Below are 19455 nucleotides of genomic sequence, written 5' to 3'. Positions count from 1 at the left end.
TGTTGTTCACATACCAAAAGGAGAGTCAAGTGTATGTTATGAGCTCCTGATGAAAGATTATGCCAAAATCCAGGGACAAGTCCTGCCAAAAAATTAAACTAAAATAAATAATAAAACAATAATAAAAAAGAACCAAATTTCATGAGGTCACCTCTACATCCAACTGTCAATCTACCAGAAATACAGAAGAAAGAGGAACACTAAACTACATTATAGAGAGGCAATCAGCAGAAACTAGACTATGGGTAATTACAGTATTCATAAACTACTTGGCTTTCTCAACAAATAAATTGTAAGGAATGAAAAGAGGACATGGAGGATAAACCTATGTCTTAAAGAGAAGTATAAACATAGAAGCTAACAAAGAGATGTAGATTTTGGATTCTGTTCAAACTGAAAACACACATGAACACGATGTTAAGAGACAATTGGAAATTTCAGCACTGACTTAATATTTTATATTAATACACAGAGTCTATTTTTAGGGATATCTATGGAAGCTACTAAAACATTATGGATGAAATTATATGATGCTGGTTGATAGTTTAGAAAAATATAAGAGGAAGAAAGAGGGTGAGAGTATGAATGAATCGAGACTGAGCATGTGTTCATAATCACCAAAGTCGGTGAGGGAAACATGGGGACTTATTATATTATCATCTCTGCCTTTTGTATGCTTAAAATTTTTATAATAAATGCACTTCTTAAAAAGTATAAGAATAATTTATTTGCAAATGTTATCGAAATATTTAAGAGAACTGGATGTAGTTTTATTTAATAGATTTATGAGTTATGGGGAGGGTTTTGTTTAGTGGGATCATTAAATTTGTCTCTCAGATGTTTGAAATGCTTATAAAAGGAATTTAATATTTATACTTATACATGTAATGTGAAACTTCTAAGGGAGTTTAATTAATAATTAAATTTATAAACAGAACAATTGATCCATTTTAGCTGTCCAAATATTAATCAAAGATCCTCCTGTAAAGAATTCTTTAGATAAAAATTACTAGGTGTGCAAATAGAATAACAAGTTATATAATGTGAACTAAAGTACTTAAGATAAACTAGGACTCTGAATCATTAACTTTAATGAATTGAATATCAGGTAAAAAGATGTATGTACTTTAGAGATCAAGACACACTGGCATTCTACAGACTGGACCCTATAGTACTTTTCATGGTGTGCAGGTTCTGTGCAATGGATTCTGTTCTTTCACAGTTTTATTTCTCATATTTGCTCTTATATCAGCTTCTCATTTATTAATACTGAACTTGTGCCCCCTATGGACACTCTCTGGTTTCATTTCTCCTCGATTAGCCCAGCTTCCTTTCTCTGAAATAATCCTCTCTTCTCCTCATGTGCTGTTGTGGCCCTCCTGTGCTGTGTATCCTGGACACAGCGTCTGCAGAGTGACCTCCAGCTCCCCAAAGCCCATTAATTGCTGCCTCCGTGTGACATCCACCCATCCTTTAACATGATTATCTTGGATTATTTTGAAATTATATAATAATTGCTTACGGCCTTCTCTTTCTCACTACCAGACTGCAATGCCCTTGAAGAAAGGGGTTGTCACTTTGGTGGTTAATTTATTATTATGATTATCGTTTTTAGAAAGCTATTAAAAGAAATCCTGTCATGGCAGAACTTTGTTTTTTATGAAATAATGATGTAATAGTAACACCAAGAGACTTTTATTACTAAAGTGAATTATTATCAGTGAAAAAGGATATCGAATAGAAAATACCACTGGACTTACTTCCTAAAACACCTGAATTAATAACAAATCCTTGCAAAATGAAGGGTATTTGTGTAGCATATTCGTACGTGTGTGCCTGTACATTTATGCAAAGCATTTATTACCCATAGATGTTTGCTTACACACATTGATTCATGGATCCAACATCTCTGCCATTTTATATAGGCTTGAGTTTATAATATGAATAACATTAAAATATTCAATAAATATGAAACAATGGCCACAATAGAAATAGCAGGCAGGAATAAAGGGGAAAAGAAGAGAAATAGGTGCAAATGTCCTGAATAAACCCAGACCAAACTGTCACCAATTTGAATAAACCCAAACCAAACTGTCTCCAATTGTTCAAAGTATTCCAGGCATTGAGAAAAGCTGCACATAGAGAGCAAGAAAAACAATGGAACTAGTCACAACCAAAGACATGAAAACCTAGTAGAGGGAGGGGCAGAGGAGAAGAAAAGGAAACTTATCAGATGTGATAATAAGTCTATTCAAGAAGCCCTTTCACCAAGGTTCTTTGTTTTGATGCTATGGCATCAAAATAAAAGGAAAAGTGAAGTTAATTTATTATCATGACTATCATTTTTAGAAAGCAATTAGAGGTCTATTTCCTGACATTTAAAGATGTAAAGCTGTTGATCTTTAGACCTTATTTGCTATTCATGAATTTAGCTTTTAATTACCAGGTATTTTTTTTAAAGGAAGGAAGAGGAAATCTAAGAGGTGCATACAACTTTGTTCCATACCGGTCCTTATCAAGAATACAATCCTGTGACCTTTCCTCTGGAATATGCCTTCCTCACACTTAACCCACAAAGAATTTTAAAACTTTTACTTGCCTAAGACAAATATTTTCCAAGTGGAGTTAGGTAAGACTATCTGGCAGTGGTCAACTGAGATGGAAAGTCTCAGGTTGTGGAAAATTCTAAGCATTTCTGATTACCTGAAAGGTTGCAATGGTAAATTCTTACCCCAAACAATCCCTTTAACTAACTTTGAATAGTCTGAGGGGAGGAGCTATTTACCTTTTCCTTCTCTCACTCTGGTCACTTCCTATCATTTATTATTTCTCATCACCACACTTTTCCTCTCTCATTATTATTAATAATATGGAATTTGTTTTGTGTGCCAAAACACTCAACCATTGGTTCAGTTTTCATCGGAAGAATTAGTTAGGCTGTTAAAGTTATAATTCATGTACAAAATGATACCAAGACATGTTCCCATTGAAAGATGCTGATTTGAAACTGGATAATGATAAACGTGGTCTTTGGATCCATTCGGTTCTTCAAAAAGTAAAATAGCAGAAAATGTAGATGAACTGTATTCTGACCACTAGGTGGGGAAATGATACAAGTTAAAATACATATAACTTTGGCCTTAGCTACTTAATTTTCAGTTATTTATGATTTTCTGATTCTTACCAGCCTTCAGTCTTTTACAAGTTCAAGATATTCTAACCCAGATGACATAATACGAGTTTCTTCTTCCGAAGCGGCACAACAGGCTGCAGGGGATAGATAGAGGCCTCCTATTTCTTGCAATTCCTGCCTTGATCCCAGTTAGAGATTCTACTGTACACCCCAGGGAGAACTATAACCTTATCAGTCATTTGGTTTTGGGGAAAGCCAATCCCTCCTTAGTTTGAAGTGACTTTAGTCTTTGATTCCAGGAATTCTTCCCCCGCCACATTATCATGTTTTCCTCTTTACTGGATCTTTCCCGTCAGCATACAAAATTGCTACTATTTCTGAATTTAAGAAAATGCTCTTGATTCAGATTCTCCTACCAACGATTGTCCCATTCTTTGATTTTCTTTTCTCCTTAAAGAACTATCTCTATGGGCTCTTTCCAGTTCCTCCCATATCCTCCTCTTTTAAAGCTACTTGGTCAGACTTGCAAGCCCAACCCGCCTGCCATTTCATTCCTTCACCTCCCCACCCTCCCTTGTTGGGCCTTCAGCAGCCTCTGAAACGCTTTCTCGCAGCCTCCTCCCAAGGTGCTCCCTTCACTTGGCTTCCAGGGCACCTACTATTTTGGTTCTTCCTTTTTTCTCTCCTTTGCCCTTTCTTTTCCCAGGCCTCCTGGAGTTGGAGTGCCAAGGTCTTACTTCTTGTTTTTGCTCTTTACCCTCTTTCCTTATCTTAACCAACCTCATGACTCTAAGTGTAGAAGATGTTCCGGGGCCTCTCAAATCGGTATCTTTAACCCAGGACTTTCTCTGAAAATCACCACTTGTTAGACCCAGTTACCTCCTCAATATTTCCACTTGAATCTTGAGCGATGACCTTAAACTTCACCTAACCATGATCTCCTATCTTCCCATTTCAGTTCATCCTTACAGTTGCTCAGGCCCAAAACCTTGGAATCCTTTGATCCTCCATTTTTATTTTCATACCCCAACCTAAATTCTGTTATTTTTACCTTCAAAATACATCCAGAGTCTGGGTATCTCTCACCACTGCCTCCACTGCTGCTGTCCTGACTGGAGTCACCTCCGTATCTTGCCTGAGCTTCTGTAATATTTGTCTAATTGGTTTCACTGCTTTGACATCTCCCCACCCACAGTCTCTTCTCAGCACAACCGTGAAGGTGACATTGATAAAACATGGTCAGAAAACTCACTGCTCTGCTCATGCCTCAGGGTTTTATTTCACTCAATCTCTCTCCAAGACCCTACAGGAGCTAACTCTTTTCCTAATACTCCTTCCTTTGCTCTCTCTACTCCAGGTGGTTACCTCCTCCCTAGTCCTTGAACATCTTAGGCCTTTTTCTAGCTGCTCTCTCTGCCTTGAAGAGTCTCTCCCCAGACGGTGTCATGCCTGACTCCCTTTCTTCCTTGGCATCTTTGCTTCTCTAACTGCTTCACCTCTCCGTTTAAAGTTGCAGTTGCTGTCCCCAACACCTTTCACACTCTACCACCTAACCCTGCTTCATTTTCTCCCACAGCACTTGACACTTCCTGTTACAGTAATCTGTTGTTACCTGTTTATGATTTTTGTTCCTTTTTCTCTTCCCCTGTGCTTTATAAAGGGAGAGCTACTTGCTTTGTCCACTGGTGGTTTCTGATTCCAAAACCACAATGGAGTGACTAAAAAAAAAAAAATATTCGCCAAATGAATGTTAAAAAAACAGAAACAAACAAACAAAAAACTATCCAATCTTCACTTGAGAGTGACCTTTGATAAGAAAGGGAGGAACATTTACAGGTTGGCAGGGTGAGTACTTGGGGACTCATGCAGACATTTGGAAGGGTGACAGGAGGCGCAGAATCACCCATACCTTCCACATTTCTACTTCACCCATAAATTTCCCCTTCATGTGAATTATGAGCTTTTGAGCCTGAATATTGAGACCCATTTTGGTTTCGTTTTCTCTATGTATTTATCTAGCTTCCCCTTCCTTGGGGGATTTTTCTAAACTTAGATATTTCCTCATTGTGGAATTTACTTGAGCTTCCCTAATGACAGCTTAACATTTTGGACATTTTTTCTTTTGAAAAGAACATTATCTTATAGGTGTCTTTAGCTTTCACATCTTCTCTTTTCTCCATATTATAATTTACTTTCAGAGACTCCAAATACAGATTGTCTAGGCAAAGGAACATCTAAATCTCTTTCTTCTCTCCATTTTTTTCAAAGAGGTTGCATTTTGAGAAGTTGGCAACTCTTAGATGAATCACATTCTAATGGGAGTCCTTAATAAGATAGAAATTAAAATAAGGTCAAGTTTACTATTATTAGTGGATTTGCTAAGCTCTGATGAAAACAATATTATGGGTAAGAATCTGAACCTGGCTGACTGGCAGGCCCTTCTCAACTTTCCTTTATTTGTCAGAATTTCTCTCAAAGCAGAAAAATAGACCAGAATCCTAAAGAAATAGTAGCCCATGTTATAAGACGTTTTGAAATCTTTCTTCCTCCCACAGCTTATTTCTTATCATGATGAATTCTAGGGAGTAGGTTTGCAGAGAAGAGTTAATATAGCAGGCCTGGATTTGCTATATTTTAGGACAGTCTGCTACCAAGGTTTTTCCCAAAGTTTACATATGGGAGCTCAGTTTCTATAGAGTCCTGTACACTGATCTGAAGAGTTGTCTGATGGGGAAGAATGCTTTCCTGCATGTAGACTGCAGAAATAATGAGACTTGTAGTGAACACCTGCTTTCTTTCTAGGATTCTATTTTGGTGGTTTCTTTGTAGAAAGTGCTTATGTAATCAGCCCCAAGTAGAAACTTCGGGAACCAACTCTAGTGGGCTTCCCTGGGAAGTACTATGAGATGGGCATTGCAGTTGCGTAGCTGGAGAAAGGAGTGTTCTTACTGTGGCCCTCCCAGGCCTGCAAGGAGAGAACTTTGGAAGCCTGTGCTTGGATACTTCCAGATGATGCCTCTGTCTTCCCTTCTTTACAGCAAAGAAATCTCAGTGCTACTGTAGGTTGAGTTCTGCAAGCCTTTTCAGTGAATTACCAAAATATATGGGTGGTTTGAGGGACTCCTGAAATAGTAGGAATAGTGTTAAATGATCTTCCTCATTTTTTCCTTAATTTCTTCAATCAAATAATTACCAGGGTCCATGCCTTATTAATTTTCAGGAAATCATGCTCACATCACTTATTAAAATTCCTCACTAGAATTACACTACATTCAGAAACCTTACTGAAGCCAGAAGCTGCGACAGGGTCGCACAATAAAATCCAGAGTTACTAAAATAGAAATATAATGGGTTAAATTTGTGAATAGAAAAAAAAATGAGGAAAAATAAACATGGTTTTATATATATATATATATATATATATATACATATATATATATATATATGTATGTATATATATATATATACACACACACACACACACACACATATATATGAAAGGAAAATAATTTATGTAGAAGTCAGGTGTATATAAGAACATGTGTTAACTGTTATTTTTGTTAAACTAATGTTTATTTAACCTTTACATGTTAGTAGGCAGATATCTTATACTCTTATTTGTTAGCTAGATCTCAGTGGGTAGTAGCGTATTTAAATTAGCATTCATAAACAAATGCCCAGGTGTACAGTTAAAGTAAAAATGCAAAGCAGGCCATAGATAAGAGAATAATTACCATGCTGCTCCAACATCTTTACTGACTATCTTTAAACCTCTATAAAGCACACTAAGGTGAAAAATAGTAGTGGCTACCCATAACAAATATGTTTTTAATACTGGCTCAACTGGAATCATGAAACATCAAAGACAAACTTTCAATCTGATACTATTATTAGCCATTTCTATAACATGGATTGTGGATAGCAAATTATTTCACTGTAAATTCTATCAATCTGGTAAGAATATTGAGGTAAAGGAAAACTGTGTATGTGGGACATTACTTATTTGCGGCAAATAACATGAAACAATTTTCTGGAAGAGAAAAGGAAAGATATAGCATGTTTTACTATACACGATGTGCTTGCTTTTGATGTTTTAAATTTCTTTTTTCAAACACCATTTCATTCTGTTCCAATCTTTCACTTGTTTTTTTCCTTAATCAGTGACTGGTAAATTACAGGTACAGAGCGCAGGCATAACAACCCATAGAATTAACACTTCTAAACTGTCTAAATGCAAGTAGAAGAGAAGAAAAGTTTTCTAGGTTTTAAACACTCTACCAAAAATTCTGAAAGATGAGAAAAACCTCATTAAAAATTTTAATAGAAGTTAATTATCTTAGTGGTTTAAACATACATTTACTTTGTCCTCAGACTGACAGTGGTTCAAATTTCTACTCTGCAGTATCATGTAATCTTGGAGAAGTTACTTGGCCCTCATCTATGAACTGATAATACTACCAACTTGATACAGTTGTAGAAATTACTTGTATAAAAAGCTAGGACATCATAAGCTATCATAAAAGATGGCGTTCATGGTGGTGATGATTATAGTGGCTGAGATGGTGGTGTTAGAGGAGATGGTGGTGGTATGCTGATCTCAGAGAACTTCAGAACTTGCTAAAGGCAGTAGAAAGTTTCTTCAAATGAATTTTTAAGGGGAAACTCAACAAGAGACAGAAAAACAAGAGCTGTTCAGTCTTTAAAGGGTATGGATGTATGAGAGCTACCTGCTCAGCAAGCCCTTTTTTCTGCCCATTGCCCACCCATGCTACCCCCAAATTTTAACATGGAGCCCTTAGCTCTCAGCCAAGCATACTTTGAAAACCTATGGCAAGACATTGGTGAAGAAATGGCAAGATTATCTTTTGCTTACTTGAGGTCAAAGGAAGGTTTAATATTTCTGGGAGGTAGGTTTGGGACTGGTGGCTGTGCTGGGTGAGATGCTGGCAATGGTGGTTGGCTGGCTGGATGGGATGGTGGAGTTGGTGGCAGGGTAGTTGTTGAGTAAGACGTCTGACCTTTGCTGGTACCTAGAAAGCAAAGTATACAATACCATGAGTTAAGACAAATATTCAAAATATTTAAAAACTGGCCATGATTCCAAGTATGTAGAAATGAGAATCTTGAATATAGCCATGTCAGAAATGCCTCCCAAGTGGAATGAGTGTTTTAAAGAACCTAATATTTTAATGGGACCGGACATTTTAGATGTTATATTTCAAAAGAAAATTTCTTAGAATTAATTCCCACTATTTGAAAAATTTCTCTTATATTTTCTGAACTTATTTGGATCTATTTTTTTGTGTGTGTGATTTTGTTTTGGATTTTGTGAACAACTCTGCATCAATTTTATACCACATTTTTCATGATGTTACAAATACAGGTTATTTTTCATTATTTTAGACCAAAGAGATTTAGTTTTTGTATCTGCTCTCATAGGTAATACATTTTTGTTTTTGACAACCTCTTTAATAAGTTATGTTGTGCTTTAGGAGTAGTTTTTAAACATTAAGATCTATTAAATCATCTCACAAGTAAGTCATATACATTATATAAGTTATAATGTAAACATTAACAAAATTAAATAGATGTGTATCACCAAAAACACCATCACCTAGCAATAACTATTGAGTTACATAAATTTTAGAATACTTTTATGAACATTTATGCTTTTCTGGGAGAGGAGCAAAATAGGAGACCATTTTTCTATTTTACTACCAGTTTTTACTCTGTTTCCTCAATATTAATAAGTTTCTTTCCAGGTTAATATAATCACAATGTAATTTTTAAGAATTGTAACAGTTTTTTTTTACATAGACACCATGATTAAAAATATAACTCTTCTTATTCATTCATGGAAACTAAAAAGTCTGTCTCATAAAAGAATGGAATGATACAGTGATCACTAGCAACTGAAAACGGCAGAAGGGAAAGGGGATGGAAAGAAGTTAGATCAAGCATGCAAAACACTGTGAGAAAAGAAAGCACTGAGAGATGAGAAATCAGTTCTGTTTTTCTCTACACAGTGCGGTAACTACTGATTACAACATTCTTATGATGTGTTTCAAAATAACTTCGAGAGTATGAAAGTTCCAAACACAGAAAAATAATTAATGTTTGAGGAGATGGAAGTACTTATTACCCTGATTTCATCCTTACACATTGTACATATGTAATGAATTATCATACTTGTACATATAAATACATGCAAATTTTACATTTCAACTTAAAAAAATCAACACAGGGCCCAAATATTTCATAGTTATATTATTTTTTTTCCTTTTTGCTGTAATAAAAAATTGGCTATCTTTGTACATATCTTTAAATTTTTTTTCTTTGGACAAATTTCCATAAGTAGAAATGCATGGTCAAAGATAATTTTTAAAGTATTTGAGACAAAATATCAAGTCATTTTCCAAACAAATATCAACAGAGAGCTTCATCAGTTAGTATATGAGTGCCTGTTATGTGTCTGTCAACTGTAGCATTATCATGTTTTGAACCTTTGACAATACTATGGAAAATATTTTTACCTTCTTGTTTTAATTTCATTTTTTACCAAAATGGCACAGGCTCAATAATTGGCAAGTCAATGCCAAATAACATATAACAAAAACAAAGTTTTGCTCTTCCTACTGGAGCTAATTTCTTTTGCATTTGTGCAACTCAACACTCTACTATTACATGTTCTATTTGGTAGAGGTAGGTTTTTCCTCTCTTCTCCTCCTTCCAATTAGCAAGCCATTACTCTTTTTGATGAAAACTGACTTCAATGTTTTCATTCTCATGATTTTGTAAATGTTATTTTTTGCTGAGCCAAAGAGAATACTATGATTCCATTTTTTTCTCATTCAACTTACTGTTTTCCTGGAATTAATAATTGCCTCATTTTTATCATTTTCAATGGTTTCCTTTGGCATTCTTCCCATAATTCTCAATGGTCCTGTAAAGTGCCTCAGAATCATGTTTTGCAAAATTAAACCTGTCAGGTAATTTATCAGTTCCAGTGCATTGTCCCTGTCCACTTGCTGTAATCTGACCTGGTTGCTTTTAAGTTCTACAGCAGAGCACTCATCTAGAATTTCTCTTTGCCAGCATCATGGCTCTGCTGTACTAAGAGAAAGAGCTGCAATGAACACTGTGGAGCCAGAGTACCTGGGTTTAAACTGAGTCCACTACTTATTTTCTGGAAATAATGCCAATTATTGAGCATGTGCCATTTTGATAAAAAAGTGAAGTTAAAACAAGAAGGTAAAAATATTTTCCACAGTAAAAAATATTTTCTATTGGATCAGTCACTTTCTGATTCCATCTGTAAAAAGGAAAAAAAAAATAATAGTGTCACCTCATCGAGTTCTGTGACGACTTATGATCTAACAAATGTAAAATACATGGAACAGGTTCCTGCAGATAGTAATCTCTGTGTTTCCTTTTTCATTCAATAAATATTTAATGAAAGTCTACTGTGTGTCAAGCTGTAACTTACGTACTAGGAACACAGAAGAGATAAAACACAAAAATTATGCTTTTATGGATTTGAGGTGATAGACAACAAATAGATAAATAAAAGATGATAATTATATACATTTTGGTGAAAAGTGCTATAATTGGTGTAAAGATTATCTAATGGTAAACTACTGGCATTTCTTTTCAACTCTTAATTCCATGACCTATGATAGACTGAACTTGGACATGGTAAGAGTGTTTATCTTGGGGAAATTGGAAACACCGCAGATCTGGACTCATCTTTGTGTTGATTGCTAAGGTTGAATAAGTGATGGAGAAAATGCTGACAATGCAGATTAGATTTAAGTGTGTCATTTCTGTAGTGATTACATTGTGAATAGTATAAAAATTGGGCAAGAATTTGGCAAAAATATTTACATCTGATAGTTATTATCCCAGAGCACATATTACTGACAAATGAGTGAAGTTTTGCTATATATTTTTATTATCTCAAATTTGTTCACTTGTTAATATAAATGAAAATATCAATCAGCATTCAGGTTGGAGCTACACTCATTTATTAGTTGCAACCACAGATTAGCTACCAGATATAAGAATTGGGGTATATGGAATTTTCAACAAAGAATGTTGCTTATTTTATTGTTATTTGATAATAATCGCTATACATTCTTACAGCAGTACCATTTATTACACCTATGTATACATACATCTCTCTCTCTCTCTCTCTCTCTCACACACACACACACACACACACACACACACAGAGTTTTTTCTGATAATGTGTTGTTAAATATTTGCCAGTGTACCTTTGCTGGCACCTACAAATTCTTAGGTTCTATTGGCTAAACAGTGAGTAGAATTACTTTTATTTTCTCTTTTTGCTTTGATCCTCTTTCTCTTTGTTTTTCCTCCATTCACTTTCTGTCTTTGGCTTTAAAATTATGCATGTTTTCTAGTTTCCCTAAATATGGACTTTGTTTCTTTTAGCTTCCTTGTTTTGGGATGATTTTTTTTTTTCGAGAGAAAAAAAGTAGTGCTATCTTAAAAAAAATTGTTTTAATTTTACATGCCTTTGAGCACTAATATATTTCCTCCATGTTTCTAACCACGTTTCTTTTAAAATACATTATCTATTTAAATTATGTGCCTATATTTTAAATAGCATTTCCCTTTCCTTAGTGGTTCATAAACTCTCCTTTTTAAGGATATTAATCCTTTTCTCATATGGATGAACAGAATACAATCTGGATGTTTTGTTTCCTGTTTTTGCCTGCTCATACATTAAGAAAAATAATAACCAATAAAAACTCTCTTAAAAAGTCTTTGAAGAGAAAATAGGGATCTACCAGTTGGAATATATATAAGGGACATTCTCAAATTGCTTATTACCTGAGGATGCACTTGTATCCTAAAAATCCTATGGGACCTCTGTTGCATATGTAGTTTGTTGTTTAATGAAATGTCATTATGCAGCACATGACTGTACTTAATTATTTGAAATGCTTCTTTTTTTCATAGAGTAAGCATCAAAAGTTCTAGTAAATTTGACAGAAAGAAGGCATCTCATTATTGTATTTTATAAATAATGTGGTTCAGTAGACTCATAAATGATTTAAGAAGAACACAAGCCTGCATGAATGAATGTTAATAAGTTATTTTCCAAATGAAAGAAAAATGTTTATTAGCCATCTGTGACCCACCTTTTCATGAAAAAGATTATGACAAGCAGGAGGGGTCACAATATGAGAGCAAACTGGGACCTGGAGGTGAGAAGTTATAGACTTAGTTTGGAGAATGGTGAGTCCTTTGAACTGGCAACATTGGAAGTGGACTTACATGGAAACCTGTGGACTTTTCTGCCTTTACATAGGCTTATGAGATTTCCTGATGAGGCATCTGTGGTGGACCCTTGCTGTTCTGCTTATCTGGATCTATTCTCCTTCCCTTGGTTATGGCAATCTTAGCAACCCAGGAAGGGGTGTGATTACTTTTCTATTGGCCTTGGAATAAAAAGGTAGTTTTTGATTGTTGGCAGCCATCTTGCTACCACCAGGATGGGGCTTTCCTGAAAGTGGAGTGAAGTCAGAAGAGGGCAGGACTCAGAGATGAAGAGGGACTGGTGGGATTGGGAATACAAGCTACCTTTGAAATTTGTTAAATATAATTTAAAAGACTTAATGAGACACCGAGCTAACTGTTTAAGTGTCCTGTTCCTCATCAAGTTTGAGTGAACACATGTTAAAGTCTTCCTGTGTTATACTGGTATGTACCACTGAAACATTTTGCTTTGCAAAATCTCTGGTCACTTTCAAATTCTACAAGGAATAAATTTGCATGTATACAAAATAATTCTAAGGAAAAGCATCTGAGTTTCTGGAGGAAAAAAAATCTCCACATAGATAGACTTATCCTAAAGTAAAATGATTAACTATAAAATCTTAATGTGTACTTTATAATGCTTAATAAAACACAGTCCATTTTTGTACAATGTGTCAAAATGTGTTCGGTCTTGTATGACTAATTAGAACAAAATAAAAAATAAAAAAACACAATTAATGAAATAAAGATTCTCAAAAATTAAAATGTGTTTTTTTCACATGAAAGGAAGAGGGATGATGAACTATAGAACAATAATGAGAAGTGAATAGAAACAATAAATCTTTAGAAAAACATGAAGAATAATGACATTAAATAACATCAATAAGTCACTTAATTTTAGCAGGGGACATATTTGGCATTTTACATATGTAATCTTATTTTTTCCTTATAACAACCCCAGGGGGTATATGTTATTATCTAGTTTCCATTTGCTAGTTAGGAAAGCTCCAAGATTAGAGAGTTGGTAAGCAACAGAGTCAGTTTCTTATGATGTCTATGCCCCTTCTGCTATTTTCTGCTTCAGAAGTAATACAATGGAAATTATTGGTAAGTTCAAATAGACACATTACCAAACTTTCCTAAGATCTGGGTATAAGGCCAACTTTTTAATTTGCATCTTTCTTCTTAGTATGATTTTATAAGAGTGTTTTCAGTTTAATGCAGGGTAGATCTGACTTTAGAGACTATAAAGCTCATATATATGCCATTTGGGATGCTAAATTTGTGGTGCTTCAGAATTTGACTTTGGAAACCAGGTAGCAGGAATATGGTCAGTCATGCAGGAGCTAGGAGGAAATGGATTCCCAGACATGATGACTGATGTGGGTTGGCTGGGAAAATACAAACAAACCCTGCAGAACAGGAATTGAGGAATTTGAAGTAAAGACAAAAACAAAAACAAACAAACATAAAAAAAAAAGAAAGGGGGGGGGGATTTAAAAGGTATGACTTAAGGGGAAAGAAAAAGGAGTTTAGGTTTTTGATGTTTTCAAGACTCAGAGATGTGAAATTTGAGATAGAACACCTTATATTCTGATGTATAAATAGAACTTGTCCCCCAAATCTTGCAGAGATTGCTTATGGTTTTTACAACACAGGAACTGAAAAGACCATTTGGAATTCCTTCCTCCAAGAATGACAGGCTCACAAGTAGATATAGATCCCTGTGGATGGTTCATATGGGCATTTTTGTTGTTGTTGTTTAGTTATACATGGCACACTGGTCTCATAAATAGGATGACTCAGCAAAGTGGACCGATCAGGTACATTTGCAACCCACTACCCACTCTCATCCGAGAGAAACAAAGGAACTCTGTGCTCTAGGCATTTTGAAAGAAGTTCATATTTTTAAGAAGGAAATAATGGGCATTTTGCTAAAACATCAAAAGAGAACTTGAACCACTAATGTCAAAAGAGAGAGAGAGAGAGAGAGAGAGAATTGATTGTATCTGTAGGAGGAAACAGTTTATACTGGTTATAGAAGAAATGAGGATTGGAATAAAGGGGAGAGAAATTGCAAAACCTTCTACCACACAAAAACAACTTTCAAGAATCTAGGAAATTAACAAACTCCACTCCATATTTCCATCCCTTTTCATTTTGAAAATTCAGAAGAAACCTTGCACAGGTCACGTGCCCCCCTGGTCAGGCATATCTAGATGGGTGGAACCCCAGTCCACTTTGCCAGGAGGAAATGAGGCCATCCATGAGTCACAGGGTGCCCGGTAGGTTATCTGGCCCTGTCCTGAATGGTGACTTCAGTTCACAGAAATACAGGATACCTTAAGTTGTGATATTTTTGTCAGGATCTAAAACCCTATAAACAGAAAAACAGAATTGAGGGGAAGGAAAGAAGGAATGGGAAGAGAAGAGGTAGAGATGCATGGAGAAAACAACATAAGGATAATAGTATATTCTTAGGGAATGGAAATTGTACTATTTCACAAGCTTTGAATTTTAGATTTTTCTGCTAATCAAAATACTGGTTCTAGATATTATCACAATACTCTTGCAACAAAAGAGCTATGAGGACTCAGGAATTCTACCTCATGGACTATGATTTTTGTGATGTTAGACTAAAAAGTCAGTTGTCTCCTTCATGTCCAGAGAGATCAAAGGAACATGTAGAGACCTACTTCTCAAGTTCCTTTATAATCTATTCCTTTACAAAAACCAAAGACATGCCACCATATTGCTCCCAGCTTCCACAAAACCCTGACCCTAAACTAGCCATTTTTATTTTGATACCATTGGGATGTCTTAGAATTGGACTGCACATTAGAAAACTCTGATTTTTGCTATGGTTTCTATCAACAGAGAGTTATTTATCTTTGGAAAATCAGTTACCCACCATATAATTTATTTTGTCCATCTGTCAAATGGGAATAATGTGAACCTAAATACTTCACAAAGGATTAAATGAATTAATAAATGTGAAATTATCTTCAAAAGCCTAAAGCATTATGTAAACATAAAAGATGGTCACACAAAGATAAGGAGTGACACAAAGGTGGCACAAAATCATTTCTAGGTTATCCTGACTTAACAAATCTGAAAGTAATTTACATAATTTTCTCACTTACTTATTGGGAAATTATAAAATATCTGCTCCAGAATTTAACTATTGAATTGGCAACTTGGCATATAGAATTTTATCTTCTCTGGGGCTGGCTAGGCAAGTAGCATTGCGCATCCAAACAGGAAGAAAATCCATATGACACTTCCAGATTCTGGATTGGGAAACTTTGCCCTAAGTATTTTGTAAAACAATTCAAGTGGACACTTAATAGAAACTCTTACAGTTGCACGATCATGTACATCCATTCACATCTAGCTGAACTTACCTTTCTCAAGACCAAGTCTTTCTGAGATCTTAATGATTTTATGATTATGGCTGCTTCCAATCTCCCCACATTTTCAGACCCTGTCCTTCTAACTTTACCTTCTATTTTGCTAAGAACATGGGAGCCCTCCAACTGACCAGTCCCACTTGTTCTTTATTCTGACTTAAATTTTCCTTGGATCTTCTCTCCCTTATTTCCTTTGTTCCCAGTTCTCTGGGAAAATATCATTCCTACTTGCCAATATTAATAATGTTCTTGGTTCCCATCAGTGCCTGCTTCCTTACACAGTCTGCTCTATTAATTAACTCTTGCACTGGCATCAAGGAAGAAACACTTATTAAGCAACTACTGTGTGCTTTGAACTGTGTGCTTCATCTTCTTCCCAAACCCCCAGTCCTGGGAGTTGGACCCAGGATGCTCCACCACTGAGCTACATCCTTAACCCCTTTATAATTTTTTTTTTAATTTTTAGGAAAGCTTTCATCAAGTTGCTAAGCCTGGCCCTGAACTTGTGATCCTCTTGTCTTAGCCTCCTAAATCGCTGGGATTACAGGTGTATGTTACTGTACCTGGCATGGGCTGTAGCTTCATTTTTTAAGATGCACTTTCATTAACCATAGTATGATCTACTGTACTGGAGAAAAATAACAGTGTTTCCTACCCTTATCCTCCTCTAGGGACCACTGGCATTGCTTCTACCCCTGACAGCCAAACTTCTTGATATGAAAGTCTATATTTGCCACTTCTGTATTGTCCTTGGGTGGTCTCATGGCAGAGTGAAGCATGAAAAGATTCTGGGATAGAGAGGCTTGGATCTGAATTCAGACTCCACCACTTTTACATTAATCTTCTATTTTTTATTACTCAACATAGAGACTTTGATAAGATGCTTTACTCCCTCAAACTTCATTTTCTCATCTGCGAAATGATCAATAACCCACTTCGCAGAAGGACTTGACCCACTGTAGCTCTCAGTAAATGGTCGCATTTTTCTTAGTTACTACTTGACCAGCTGTGTCATTGACATATTGCTATCTATCCACCTTCGCTGTAAACAAAAACAAAACCCTCAAAATACCTTTTCTCCAAACCAGTTATCCTCAATCCTGGTTCTTTTAGGAAATCTTAGAATTAAGAATCAAGAAGTTTAATTCCAACTCCCTAAATCAAACCCCAATATGTACCAAAACAACTAAATATACTACTTTTATATTGTTTGAAACCTAAACATACCAGAAGTAATTTTCAGCCTGAGAATATGAATGGTTTGGTGGGAAGGATACTACTGGACAACCACTAGTTTTGGCCTCTACAGATTTCTCTGTTCTGGACATTGATATCAAGGGCATCATATAATATTTGTGACAGTTTCTTTTTTCACTTAGTTCATTTTTGCAGTTCAATCATGTAGCAGATAGCAGTACTTTATTGTTTTCTATGGCTGAATTATATTCCATTGTGTGTATCTATCACATTTATTTATTCATTCATTAGTTAATGTACCTGTGTTTCCAATTTGTATCTGTAGGAAAGAATACCTCTATGAACATTAATGTACAACTCTTTTTTTTTTTATTTTATTTTTTATTGTGGGTTGTTCAAAACATTACAAATTTCTTGACATATCATATTCGACACTTTGATTCAAGTGGGTTATGAACTCCCACCTTCACCCCATACACAGATTGCAGAATCACATCAGTTACACATCCATTGATTTACAAATTGCCATCCTAGTGTCTGTTGTGCTCCACTGCCTTTCCCATCCTCCCCCCTCCCCCCTCCCCACACGTTTTCATTTGTCTTGGTTATGTGCAAGAGGAGAACTTCTTTTTTGTTTTATTTATTTTTAAATTAATTAATTTATTTTAATTAGGTATATATGACAGCAGAATGCATTTTTGATTCATTGTACACAATTGTAGCACAACTTTTCATTTCTCTGGTTGTACATGATGTAGCTTCGCACCGTATGTGCAGTCATACAAGGACCTACAGTAATGATGTTCGTCTCATTCCATTATCTTTCCTGTGAGAAAAACTTCTAAGTAACTCCATGGTTATAATTACAACCTTCTGAGGAATGACAGGTTGTTTCTTATTTTTTGATATGTTTAGATTAGATAATTACAATTGTAAAATTATTCTTGTGTTTATGTCTCTGATCATAGTCATAAATATATCTATAGGATAAATTCGTAGAAAGCGGAGTGGCAAAGTCAAAAGAACTGGGCATTATAACATCTTGATAAATAAATGTTTGGTAAATAAATGTTATTTAGTGAGATTTTACCAATTCATGTAAACTGGTACTTCTACCATACCACAGGAGGAGATTACCTGTTTTGCCACTCCCTTACTAACATTGTATATTATCATATGTGCTAAAGGGTAAAAAATGCTAAATAATATTGTGATTTAATTTGCATATTTATATGTGAGGCTGAGGAACTTTTCATATGCCCATAAGATATTGCATTTGTGTAAGTGCATGTTTCCTTTATAAAGAATATTAGAAGCATAGTAACTTGTTTAGATAAGTTGCTGGGAATGATTATTGCCTCTTTTATGATTGGTATTTGATCTAGAATAGAATATTGTATATAATACAGGAATATATATAGATATTGTTATGTATGCTAAAGTATCTTAAAAATTTTCAGAGAATTCACAGTACCCTTCAAGGATGAGGACTTGAAACTCCTAGGTCACTGACTTAGAAAATCTATTTTTACCAAATTCCTTTTTTGTCTGAATTCAAAGTATTTTTGTTCTTATCTTCAAAGGATTTGTAAACCATGGTGGATGGGAAATTTTGAAAACCAATTGAGTTGAAAACAAATCAAGTTAATGATATTAGTAAGAAAGCTTTTGCATTGAAAACTGGCTAAGAAAATTTTGGGCAGCCTAGAATAGACTGTCAAAATGGAAAGAAAAGTAATACTGAAACATCAGTGTTTGCTTAGATAATCGAAGCAGAAACTAGGATGGAGGGAAAGAGATAGAGATCAAAGCAAATCTGGTGATCAATGAGAGGAAGATAAGTAAATAAAGGCTTTGATCGCCTGCTTAAACTGTATATCTCAGATCTAACTTTATCATGCAATGTCTCTGAAAATTTTTTTTTTGTTTTTGATTCTTAAAATTTTCCTTCCTCAATAAGTTTCTTGGCAGTTCAATTATGTGTAACCATGAAACATAAATTGCCTTTATAAATGATTTTTTTACACTCATAAAATAACATGAAATTCCAGTTAGACAATAATTTGCCAATAGATTGCTGACTTTTGAATTTTTCCCTTGTAGAAGGAATGTTAAATATTAAACACTTTACGTTTAACCTTTTAAGAATGCTGAATATTTATTTATTTATTTATTTATTTTTTTAAATTTTTTATTGTGGGTTGTTCAAAACCTTACAAATTTCTTGACATATCATATTCCACACTTTGATTCAAGTGGGTTATGAACTCCCACCTTCACCCCATACACAGATTGCAGAATCACATCAGTTACACATCCATTGATTTACAAATTGCCATCCTAGTGTCTGTTGTGCTCCGCTGCCTTTCCCATCCTCCACCCTCCCCCTCCCTTTTTTTTTTTCTTTCTCTCCTTCTCCCTCTTCTCTCC

At 35.1% G+C, this 19455-nt stretch overlaps 1 protein-coding gene across 6 annotated transcripts in view; it reads right to left on the bottom strand.

The window, feature by feature from the left end:
• Fyb1 (FYN binding protein 1) overlaps window positions 1-19455 on the bottom strand; it is a 155043-nt gene that overhangs the window by 40287 nt on the left and 95301 nt on the right. For all 6 annotated transcript variants that reach the window (XM_015496344.2, XM_048802869.1, XM_048802868.1 and 3 more), the window contains one exon: window positions 8007-8163. In XM_015496344.2, coding sequence (XP_015351830.1) covers window positions 8007-8163 — 157 coding nt within the window. The remainder of the gene's footprint in view (window positions 1-8006; window positions 8164-19455) is intronic.

Source organism: Marmota marmota, unplaced genomic scaffold (genome assembly GCF_001458135.2).
Source record: "Marmota marmota marmota unplaced genomic scaffold, marMar, whole genome shotgun sequence".
NCBI lineage: Eukaryota > Metazoa > Chordata > Mammalia > Rodentia > Sciuridae > Marmota > Marmota marmota.
Note: the sequence above shows the minus strand (reverse complement) of the source record. Positions and strands in the feature narration are given on the sequence as shown.